Source organism: Bubalus bubalis, chromosome 4, assembly GCF_019923935.1.
Source record: "Bubalus bubalis isolate 160015118507 breed Murrah chromosome 4, NDDB_SH_1, whole genome shotgun sequence".
Lineage (NCBI taxonomy): Eukaryota > Metazoa > Chordata > Mammalia > Artiodactyla > Bovidae > Bubalus > Bubalus bubalis.
The window spans coordinates 89277530-89289683 of record NC_059160.1 but is presented as its reverse complement, the minus strand read 5'-3'; the positions used below and the strand labels follow the sequence as shown (position 1 = coordinate 89289683).

General features: G+C 43.2%; 1 protein-coding gene across 3 annotated transcripts in view; it reads right to left on the bottom strand.

Moving 5' to 3' along the window:
* Window positions 1-89: 89 nt before the first annotated feature.
* TEX49 (testis expressed 49) overlaps window positions 90-12154 on the bottom strand; it is a 41752-nt gene continuing 29687 nt past the window's right edge. For 2 of the 3 annotated variants that reach the window (XM_045165456.1, XM_025284070.3), the window contains exons 2-4: window positions 2801-2923; window positions 676-820; window positions 90-272 (exon numbers count right to left, since the gene is read on the bottom strand). In XM_045165456.1, coding sequence (XP_045021391.1) covers window positions 224-272; window positions 676-820; window positions 2801-2923 — 317 coding nt within the window. In that variant the 3' untranslated portion in view covers window positions 90-223. Of the gene's footprint in view, window positions 273-675; window positions 821-2800; window positions 2924-3550; window positions 3581-12154 lie in introns of all 3 variants that reach the window. The other variant, XM_025284071.3, reaches the window with a different exon arrangement.

Sequence of the window (12154 nt, the reverse complement as noted above, 5' to 3'; positions counted from 1 at the left end):
GCTCTGACTCCTTCAGGAATCTCTCACAATCCTGATCTCACAGGAATTGGGGAATAATTTCCCACTCCCTCATTTCCTGTGTACACAAGTTACTTCTAGATCCGTCTGTTTATTGCACTTTCTCAGTCCCCTCTTCCCATTAGTCAGCCACTGGAACCAGGACACCACCCTCTTCATCGCTCCATCCACAGTACTATCTTGTTCTTCTGCAAACACATCCTGCTCAATACAGACTGAAGTTTCTGTCATTGAGAATAGAGTGATCCATAAACCTGGAAAAGAAATAGCCTCAGATTCAGCCACGTTAGGCTGGACTGGGGGTGGGGGGCACTTAAACCTTGCATGGGCAGGGGCAGTGATGAAGAAGTGGAGCTGCTGCCAATGGGTGGTGCTTAGAGGGGTGGGAGGTGGCAGCGAAGGGAGCAGAAACATTCCAGGCCTCCCACAGGCATGCTGTAGATTCTTGAGTCTGGTCAGAAGTCATAGCCATAAGGTGAAACACAAAGACACGGATAAATCTTTAGCTCCTTTGAATAGCCACTACTGCCCAGATTCTGGGGCCAGTTTGCCCTGGTAAGACCAAAACCTCCTATTCCATTTTCCAACTCTGAATAGAATGGAAAGCATCTCCAAGGATTTAAGTGATCTCCCCACCCTTACGCCTCCTAACCTAACCTGGTCATTGCGCTTTTGATGAGGCAGTGGCGGGGGTTCCGGATCCATGGCGTGGTCTCTTCTGGGCACACTCCTGCAGCGTTGGACCGCCAGAAGCTGAAGTTCTGAGCATCAGTCAGGGGGACCCTGAAGACCTGATTAGGGACTGAATGGTTGGGCAGGTTATCAGATTTCTTAGAGTTGGGTGCCCCCTTTTGTGCCTCAGGGCACCACAAGCCCAACCTAGCAACTAGGTTTGAGCAGATGCTGAGAAGTCCTGGAAATGTAATCACCACACCCAGCTCCACTTCTGGATTTCAGCATCTTAACACCCTTCATGGTCAGTGGAATCAGTCTTGGTTCTTCCTGTGTTTGCCACAAGTCAATCTCCAAGAGCGCTTTCCCCAAGTGCTAAGGTGGTGCCAAAACAAGTGGTCCACCTACTTGGTTTCTTTTCTGTTTGGCCGTGCCACATGGCTTGTGGGATCTTAGTTCCCCAACCAGGGATTGAACCCAGGTCCTCAGCAATAAGAGTGCAGAGTCCTAACCACACAACTCACTTGGAAAATGTGCAAGATGGGTCTACTGGTTCTTCCTCCCCTCCCCCTTTGGTTATTTCAGGAAATTCTTTGAAATTTAGCAGTGATACTGCCTTATATTTAGGTATTGCTAACATATAATTTATCAAGTGAAAGTGAAGTCGCTCAGTCCTGTCTGACTCTTTTCAACCCCATGGACTGTAGCCTACCAGGCTCCTCCATTCATGGGATTTTCCAGGCAAGAATACTGGAATGGATTGCCATTTCCTTCTCCAGGAGATCTTCCCTACCCAGGGATTGAATCCGGGTCTCCCACATTGTAGGCAGACGCTTTACCGTCTGAGCCACTAGGGAAGTCCTATAATTTATCCAGTACCTGTTAAATTCTAAATTTTGTATAAGATATTTAAAAAATTTTGAATATCAGACTTACCTAGATTTTTTTTTTTGGATTTTCACTCTTAATGTATTGTATAAATCTAATTATATTATACCAGTGTATAAAATTTGTATATGTTTTAAAACTTAGAATTATAGCCTAATATTCTGGCTATCTAGTCTTTATAATTATTATTAAAAAAAAAAAATCCCGACTATACTATTGGGGCCTTCCAGGTGGCTTAATGGCAAAGAATCTGCCTGCCAATGCAGGAGACTCGGGTTTGATTCCTGGGTTAGGACGCCCCTCTGAGGAATGAAGTGGCAGTGCACTCCGGTATTCTTGCCTGGGAAATCCCATGGATAGAGGAGCCTGGGGGGCTACATACAGTCCATGGGGTTGCAAAGAGTCCAATAGGATTAAGCAAAAAAAAACACCCCACACTTCCACTTTTCACTGTTACAACTAGGCTATTAACGTATTGATACAGTTCGGTTGCCACAGGATCCCAGAGTTGCCCTTTTATAGTCACATACTCCTCCCCCCCACTCCTTGGTAATCAGTAATGTGTTCTTCAGTTCTGTTATTTTGTCAGTTTAAGAATGTTGTATAAATGGCATCATACAGTGTGGGATCTTTTGGGGACTGGCTTTCTTTACATAGCAGAATTCCCTGGAGATTCCTGCAAGTATCTGCCTATATCAGTAGCTTGTCCTAGGTACTTTTTTAAATGTAAGTTTCTCTTTCACAAAAAACACTAGAGTGTTAATCCAGTTTTCAGATGGTCCAGAGAGGTTAAGTGATCAAAGGATTTTGCCCAAGGTCACACAGCGTGTTTGGAGTTGAAACTCAGTTCAAATTCCAAAGCTTTGATCCTCGTAACAATCCTGTAAGATTGGTGGAGTTGGCATTTTCTGCCTTTTTTTTTTTTTTTTTAATGAATGAGGAAACAAGTTAAAAAAGGATAAGTGACTTATCCATGGTGAGACACTTGAAAGAGACAGAAAGTACTCACAGGTAGATCTTCTGCTGTCAATTCTGATTCAGTTTTTATCTTATCTTGTTTACCTCACTATTGGAGCCTATTTCTCCCTCTTCTCAGTCTCTTCTTGGCTCTTTCTGACCTCGCTGCCTGCTCTAAAACAGCGCCCCACCACATCCCAGCCATTTTAGCAACACAGACACACCTTTTCTGCCCCTAGAATGGTGACAAATCCAAGATACTTACATGTCTTTAACGATACCTTCCTAACAGCTTCGTGGTACTTTGTGTGGCTATTTTGGTGCACGGAATAATTCCCATCTTCTGAGAAAATAGGGGGAAGCCTAGTGGGTACTGGATCCTTCTGGTCTGAAATGAGAGCAGACTTGTTCTGAGTACCTAGCAAATGGGATTATTTGACTTTCTCAGTCTCTGGTCTCCATGCTAACCAGGTACAGGGCAGGGATCCCTCCAAGCCCCTCACAAGCCAAGTGTTGCAGGGTAAGAAGGGGTTCATGGGACATAGTAGTATCAGGAAGAGCATTTTGGGCAGCAGGTATCAAGTGTGTTAGGAGCATTAGAGAGGTCTTAGCTTGCTTTTGGTTTAGAGCTGGACTGGTGCTGGGTCAAGTGGAGACGGACAGGGCCAGGAGCTGGAAAGGTTTATGAATCTTATCAGATGCAAAATCTGTATTTTCTTATAGTGACTGAAAAGATGAGATTTTCCTTACCCAGTGCTGTGGTCTGAATGTTTGAATTCCCTCCACTCCCCGCCCCCCCGCCCCCCCCCCCCACCACCACCAAATCCGTATGTTGAAAACCTAATGCCCAAGGTAATAGCATTTGGAGGCGGGGCTCTTGGGGTGTGATTCATGAGATGAAGCCCCCATGAATGGAATAAGTGCCCTTATAAAAAGAGGCCTGAGAGAGCTTCCTGGCCCCTTCTGCCATGTGAGGGAACAACAGGAAGTCTGCAACCTGGAAGAGAGCCCTCACCTGGCTTCCTGATCGTGGACGGCCAGCCTCCTGTGAGAAATAAATCTCTGTTGGTTATAAGCCACCCAGTCTATGGTATTTTGTTATAGCAGCCTGCATGGACTAAGATACCCAGCCTCTCTTGTAGCAAGGCCAAGGGCCAAGAGTTTTGGCTAGGCCAATCAACATGTCTTCTTCAGATTTTGAATCAAAGATTGGGGCTGCAAAGAAGCTGGGACCATGTGAAGCCTTTTTCTGTTGATGGAGGTTGGGGCAGTGAAGCTGCCTCTTGTCTCCAGCAGCATTGTCTGGGGCCCAGTGTCCTCGGCGCCAGCAGTGCCCACCACAGCACTGAATGCTCTGGTGTCTCTGCACAGCCAGGTCTATGGCATGATTGTGAACCTTGTTCCTGGTTACTATCTGCCAAACTTGGTTCTCTGTCCCTTGTACAGTTTTTCTGTGCCTCCTAATATTTTTTAAACAACTACTTCAAGGACTTGCCTGGTGGTCTAGTGGTTAAGAATTTGCCTTGCAATGCAGGGGGGCTTGGGTTTGATCCCTGGTCAGGGAACTAAGTCCCACACGCCACAGAGCACCTGAGCCCATGTACCACAACTAGAGGATCTGTGGGCCGCAGTGAAAGATCTCACGTGTTGCAACTAAGACCTGAAACACCTGAATAATTATTTTTTAAAATAAAAAATTACTTCATTGTATAACACACACACAAAAAGTTATATATATATAATTTATACAACTTAATGAGTTTGGAGATAGGTATACACCTGTGAAACCATCACCAAAATCTATGCCACAAACATATCTATCTCCTCCAAAAACTTTCTCTCACCTTCTTTATTATTTTGTAACAAGAACATCTAACATAAACTCTAGTCTCTTTGCAGAGTTTTAAGTATATAGTATAGTATTTATATAGTATAGTATTTACTATGCTGTACAGTAGATCTCTAGGATTTATTCTTCTTGCATAACTGAAACTTTGTACCCTTTGATTATTGCCCTCCTGTTTTTTCCTCCCCTGAGCCTCTGGAAAACACTATTGTATTCTTTGGTTCTATTGAGTTTAATTATTTTAGATTCCTCATGTAAGTGGTATCATGTAATATGTGTCCTCTGTCTGGCTTATTTCACTTGGCATATCTTCCAGGTTCATCCATGTTGTTGCAAATGCCAGAATTTCCCTAGGTTTTTTTTTTTTTTAAGGCCAACTAATATTGCATTGTATGCATTTAACACATTTAAAAAATCCATCCAAGCCCTAATGGACATTTCTGTTACTTCCATGTCTTGGATAGTGTGCATAATGCTGCAACAAATATGAGAGTGCAGATATCCCTTTGAGATCATGATTTCAATTTCTTTGAGGATATATATACCAGAAGTGAGATTGCTGGATCATATGGTAGTTCTATTTTAATTTCTTGAGAAATTTCTTGAGAAATTGCCCTGTTTTCTACAGTGGCTGTATCCATTTGCTTACCCACCACAATGCATGTGGGTTCCCTTTTCTTCTCACCAATGCTGTTAACTTTTGTGGATTTTGTTTTTTATTATACCCACTTTAAGAGGTGTGAGGTGATATATTATTGTGGTTTTAATTTGCATTTCCCTAATGATTAGATGTTGAGCATCTTTTCATATACTGTTGGCCATTTGTGTGTCTTCTTTGGAGAAGTCTATTCAGATCCTCTGCCCATTTATTGGATTTTCTTTATTTTTTGCTGTTGAGTTATAGGAATTCATTATGTATTTTGGGTATTAACCCTTTATCATATATATGGTTTTCAAGTGTTTTCTCCCATACTGTAGGTTGTCTTTTAAATTTGTTTCTTTTGCCATATGGAAGCTTTTAAGTTTGGTGTAATCTCACCACCATCTTTAAAAAAAATTAATGTTCTGCTTAAATAGGCTAGATTTGGCTTGCATCTCAGAATCCTGAGCCTGTCGTGAACTGGATCAAAGTTTGCCATTCTTTCTGGAAATTGTTTGTTGAGATTGCTGACTCATCTTGGGTGGGTGGTGGGGATGCCCGCTGTTCTGTAGTTCTTCCGCAGTTCCTGCTTTCCCCTTTATTCTGCTTGGCCCCATACGTTCATCATCTCTGTCCCTCCACCCTCCCTTCTGCCCTCCCATGGACATCCTTAACATTCTCTGCGACAGTGACACCACCAGAGCGGGGCAAAGTTTGAGTCTCCTCCATTGACAGTTGAGGGCTGGGACAGGTGGAACCCTGGACTGAACCAGGGGTTGGCTTTGTACTTCATCACAGGTTACATTTCCTAGGAACAGTGTCATCTGAGTTTGGTTGTTTGACTTTGGGCTAAGTGAGGGTGGCGGAATGTCCATGGCCAAGTAAATGCAGACCGAGGAAGAGCAAGAGCATATTCCTAGTGAGCAGTGGGACCTGGACTGCAGGTAAGTACTGATTAGGGTGCAGGTGACAGTGGGAACTCTTTCTCTGGTCCTGAGGCCTCAGGCTGATTGTTCTTTAAAGTATAGCCATATGATTATTATCAGATGACTGTTATGTCAGTTTCTGAGTAGTAGGTGCCCAGCTTCCTGAATGGGTTACCATGTGCTTGGAGGTATATTAGACAGTATCACCCACTTGGATGCCTTCCTCTTGAATCAAGCACCAGTTGGCTGCTCCTCGGATCAGTATTTGGCAAGCTGGAAGATATTTTTGGTAACCCATAACTTTGCCAAGTTTTGGAAGCCACCCAAGGTGAAGGGTGGTGAGGGGTAGGTAAGAATCATGTCACAGCTACTGTGAAGGGGCATGTTCTGGATAGTGTGATGCAATGAACTCTTTATAAGCAAATTCTACTGTGGCAAGGGAGAAAAAGTCATCATTTTTTTGGCAGATGGTATAAGAGAGGTTCTTCATCCACTTAGTTAATACTATACTCCATATAGTTTTTTTTTGTGGTAAATAGATAGGAAGCACCCTGACAACTTCTTCTAGAACTAGGCCATAAATTAGGAATTGCCAAATGACCAGATTTAATGCTTTGAATGGACTGTGAAGGATATATGGGATAATGCAAAAATAGTTGGCTGGATCTTCTACTTTTCCAAATTTATGTTGCAGATTTCTCAGTAGTATAAGCTTCCCAGGGCCCCTAAGAAGGTCACAAAATCTTAGTTTCCCACTGCTTTGCCCACTGTTTCTGTTAGTTGGAACTGGGGCTGATTGGCCACAATGTTTTCAGGCTGAAAACTTTTTAGAATGGGTCTGCCTATGATGGTTCAGATGGTAAAGAATCTTCCTGCGATGCAGGAGACCTGGGTTTAATCCCTGGGTCAGGAAGATCCCCTGGAAAAGGGAATAGTTACCCACCCCAGTATTCTTGCCTGGAAAATTTCATGGACAGAGGAGCCTGGTGGGCTATAGCCCATGGGGTCACAAAGAGCTGGACATGACTGAGCGACTAAGCATGTACGCCACCTCAGTGGCTCCCAGAATTCTGAATTTTAGGTTAAGGTATTTGCCTGTCTGTTCCAGATTCTTAGTACCTAGTGGTGATGATGTCTAACAGACATTACTTGAAGTTGGTGTCACTGTAAGCAGAGTAATACCACCCAGACTAGAAACGCATGCAAGAGATTTGTAGAACATACTTGTAGAAATGCAAACAACATTTCTAAATGTTGTGGTATTGTATATAAAATATGACTCCTATCTAAGAGGTCGTATCAAATATGAGGCAAGTTGACTAGAGTATGAACACAGACTGAAACTGGTTGGAGTATTTTTGGGAGCTATCTTGCACTTAGTCTTTCCTGATATCAGGAAATTGTCAGTATTTGGGAGAAAGTGAACAAGAACATAAACCCAGGGAACCAGACCAATTCACAGGGCACATTTTACACATGGGGGCAGTGCCTTTACCTCCAAAAATATCTTCCTTAAAGTGGTGCAGTTCTTCAGAATTCTGAACACAGGAAAAGTGGGGGGGAGGGGGGGCGGCGGCCATGAGATAAGAGAGAGGCAGTGCTGGTTGCAGACTGCTGATACAAAATGGACTGCATGGATCTTCTAGCGATAACAACAATAAGAGCTGATATGCAATGAATGTGCTTGGCACAACTGTAAATACAACGTGGGTACTATTACCTTATTTTATAAATGGAGAAATGGAGGCCCAGAGAAGTTTAGTGATTTGCCAAGATCACATGACTAGCATATGGCCAAGACATGAATTTAACCCAGCACTCTGGCTCTACTGCCCATGCTCATAACCACCACATTAAATTGGCTTTTGAAATATCATCAGGGTTTCCAGGAAAGACCAAGGGCTAAGGAAAAATATGAACTGACAGAACTACCCTCTTAGTGGGCTCTCTTGTGTATAAGCTCAATGACGGCCCTGTCAAGGGTGTATTCTCACCCTAAAGAAGCCTTGTGTTGGGTAAGGGACTTTGTAATGATATTACCTTGTTCCAGAAGCAGATCTCTGCCTCCCTGAGCGTCACTTAAATGCAGAACATCATTTCCTATGGCTAGCATCGAGGGAACAGAGAAGACTGGAACCTGGTGGGTCACTCTTCAGTGGATTAGACCAGTCTCAGTGGGGAGAACCAGTAGGGAAAGACCAAGCCCCTGTGAAAAAAGTGGTCTATCTGCTGCAATACACACACAGGCACCTACCTTGGAGGTGCCCATTCCTGAGGCTTTGGCAGGGTGGTATTACTCTGCTCGCAGTTATACCAACTTCAAGACAACTGCAAGTAATGTCTAATAGATGTTATCTAACTGTGAGTAGCTTGAGTATCTTCTCCCTCTAGTTTCAGGTGGATGAGGATAACGGTCTGTAGCAGCTATGAGATGTATGAGTGTTTCCAAAAATACACTTCTATAATTTCAGTATGTTTATCCATTTAGAAAGGCGGAGGAGCTCAGAGACTTTGGCCAGTTCACTCTTGGCTGCATTGTGCCATTCACGCTCCTGTTAGAAAAACCAGAACTACAGTGCCCTCTGCTGGAGTCTAAGAATGGCATATCCAGCTGTCTTCTCATAGCGGGTCATCAAACAGGCAGCTAGGAGAGGTCAACAGAACTAGGAGACTGAGCAGAGTACTTTCCAGCAAGGGTGGGGAAAACCACCTATGGGATCCCTTTGACAAGATCCAGAAAATGAGGATACAAGTGATACATACTCAGCTTTTACCAAAGATTTACTTTTTCTTTGAAGAGATTCATTTGGAAGTAAGAGCAACTAGGAGGACTCATTATGGAATTCCTCTGGGAGGAGGAATGATTAGGCTGCAGTGGAGGAAGATGGAGTGAGGCCCTTTGGATATGCAGAGCTCGGAGGTCACTGTGTCTGTGGCTGGAGGGCAGTCACTAGAGAGTCTGGCAGGCAGACCCTGTCATTTGTTTCCAATTAAGAACAAGCATGAGCACTCTTTACCACCAATCCCCATCAGTCTGCCTCTGAGACGCCTGTCAGTGGGCAATGCCCTGAGTGGAGATGTGCGTTGGGATGATGTCTAGCTTGACCTAGGTTTTTCATATAACAAGGCAAGGGAGTTGTCTTAGCAAAGGGCCACATAAGGGAATTTTTCTGAAATTCTAAGACACTTCTGAACCAAGAAAAGAGTCCAGGTGTGATGCTAAAAGAAGATGGGAGAACGAGATTCAAAGCAACTTGTGAGACAGATTCAGCAAAGGAAAGGACAGATATGTGGCCAGGCTCTCCTGGGCAGGATAGGGAAGGGAAAGCTTAGGCACTCAGGGTGAATGAACTCAGGAAGCTGAGCTGAACCTGCAGGGGCAACTAGTAGAATTAGGATCAGTAAGGTGAGTCTGGGAGGGGTAGGAATTACTGATTGGCGGACAAGAGAGTTCTGGTCACTGGTCAGGGATGCTCTTCTGTGAGCAACTGCAATTGACCAGGCTCTTTCAGGGTCTGGATGAGCTATCCTTTGATGCCAGCTAGCATTTGTTGCTTCTCAAGAAATCTTATGGTTAAAAATATTGCTTTCCATGGGAACTCCCTGGTGGTCTGATGGTTAGGACTCGGCGCTTTCACTGCCAAAGGGCTCAGGTTCAATCCCTGGCTGAGGAACTAAGATCCAAATATATATACTGCTTTTCAGGCTCTCTACCCCTGGCAGGTATGTTTTGAGTAGCAAATATATTCCAGTCAGAGGAAAGGTATATATTCCCTATGTAAATAGAATTATGGTTTTTAACTTTTCTTCCAATCATCTGTCATAGTTTTATGTGCTAGGTCTTAGGTGTATTACATACATTGAATATTTAATTTACTCTCCAAAACAGATCAGTAAGGAAGGCATTATCATCTCCATTTACAGGTGAGGAAAATGGGGCACTCGGAATTTTCTTAGTGTGATTTAGCTTTGAGTACCTGAGAAAAATGAGTTTCTGAAGTCAAGGATAAACCAAAATATGCTCTGCACACCCAGTTTTCCTCTTTGGCTTTTCTATTTTGATTCTTTCTCAGGAGGAAAAGAAAGGAAGGGGGCAGTGACTGGCAGAATATTTAGTTACCTGTGTTGACTCACTTCTACAAGTTTTCATTATAACAAGGAAAGCTTGAGTGGGCCCTCATATCTACTAGAAGTGAAAAGAAAACTTTCTTCAAAGAAAAATTGTGAATAACTTAAAAATATCATTATAGTATGTGTTAAGAATGTGAAGTGTTAATAGGTTTATTTTAATGTTGCTGTTAAAGCCGTCACTGAAGAGCCAGAGAAGAGTGGCTGATCTGAGCATGAGAAGAGGTTGAAGTGCTAGTACAGGCAGTCAGAAAAAGGTCAAGCCTCTTGAGTGAATGTATTAACAAGGTGAAATCAGCCAGAAAGCGAGCAGGGCCAGAGACTCATTCTGAAGACAAGTGTGGGTTACAACTCACAGTCCTGTAAGATCACTTGTGTTGTGGAACTAAGGGTGAGCAGTCAGGAACTGTGTGTTCCTTAAATTAATGAATGTAGAAATTGAGATTAGAAAGACCTGGTTAAGCATGGTGGATGGATGTGGTTTTGTAAGAGCCAAACAGAATGCAGAATGCAGTATTTTCTCCACACATACTTTTTCCAAACCAGTTCTGAAGTAACAGAAAGGTATGAAGCAAGTTCCCCATTATGGTGGTCCACATTCCCAATCCTCTACCAGCTGACATATTGTAAGCAACATGAGCCCCATCAGGATTCAGAACCAGGTGAGCTCTGTTGCTCTTTCTTGTTAATATGTTAAATGAGATGAAAGCTAAGAGTTTACCATTTAATTTAGCAACATCACCATGGATAGGAGCACTGGTGATTAGGTATGTTTCAGTGGACTGGTGGGGGCAAGAGCCTGATTGATGTAGGTTCAAGAGAGACTGGCAGGACATTTGGAGACAGAAAGACCCGACAATTCTTTTGAGAAGCTTTTCTGTATAGGGGGTAGGCAGGGAAATAGGATGTAAGGTTTTAAGATGGAAGAAATCATAGCATGTATGTATGTAGATAGGAATGGTTAGACACAGAAAAACTGATGCAACAGTTGGAGTAGTATTGGAGTAGTATCTTTGAATAGTCAAAGATCTGATGCACAAGTGGAGGGGTTGGTCTTAAGTGTGTAGAACATTCACTTGTTATTATAAGACATATATGGGCACAGATGCAGGTAGATAGATATGGTTTGTGAGGGGTTATATAAATTATCTTCCAGTTGCTTCCATTTTCACTGTGAAATAGAAGGAAAGTCATTATCTGAGAGTGAGGATAGGGGAGGAAGTGGTGGAGGTTTGAGGGAAGAGAAGGTATGAAGAGGCCTTCAGAAGAGTGAGATAATGCATAGAACAAAGAAATGTAGTTTGACATTTGGGCAGCCATGAAGACCCATTTAAGTTTAGTGATGAGGAATTTTAAAGTGAGGTCAATCAGTATGGTTGTTTTTCTCCTGTTGATAAGTATAAACTACTTTTCCTAGGAATTTTGGTATAATCAGGAGTGGGAGGGGGGAGAGTGGTGGAGAAAGAAATGGGGACAACAGCTTGAGGGGACCATATGATTGGAGAGGATTCCTTTTTTTCCCAGATGGAAGAGATTACAGCACATTTGTATACTTATGGGAATGATCTGGGAAGAGGGAAAAAACTGAGGGAAAAGGGGATAATTACAGGAGCAAAATCCTTGAGGTTAAGAGTGGATTAGATCCATGACTTCCCTGGTGGTCCAGTAGTTAAGAATCCGCCTGCCAGTGCAGGGACGCAGGTTCAATCTCTGTTCCAGGAAGATCCCACGTGCCACAGAGCAACTAAGCCTATGTGCCACAGCTACTGAGCCTGCGCTCCAGAGCCCATGCTTCATAACAAGAGATGCCACCACAATGAGAAGCCCAATGCGCTGCAACAAAGAGTAGCCTCCACTTGCCACACCTAGAGAAAGCCCACTTACAGCAACAAAGATCCAGTGCAGCCAAAAATAAATAAACCTAAAAAAAGTGGATGAGATATAATAGACAAATGGAGTTAGTTCATTGATTGTAGCAGAGGGAAGATAGAAATGCTGTGGAATGTTAGACGTGATGATGGAAAGTGTCTTTTGATTACTCCTACTTAGTTAAATAAGGAACAAGGAAGTTATTACCTC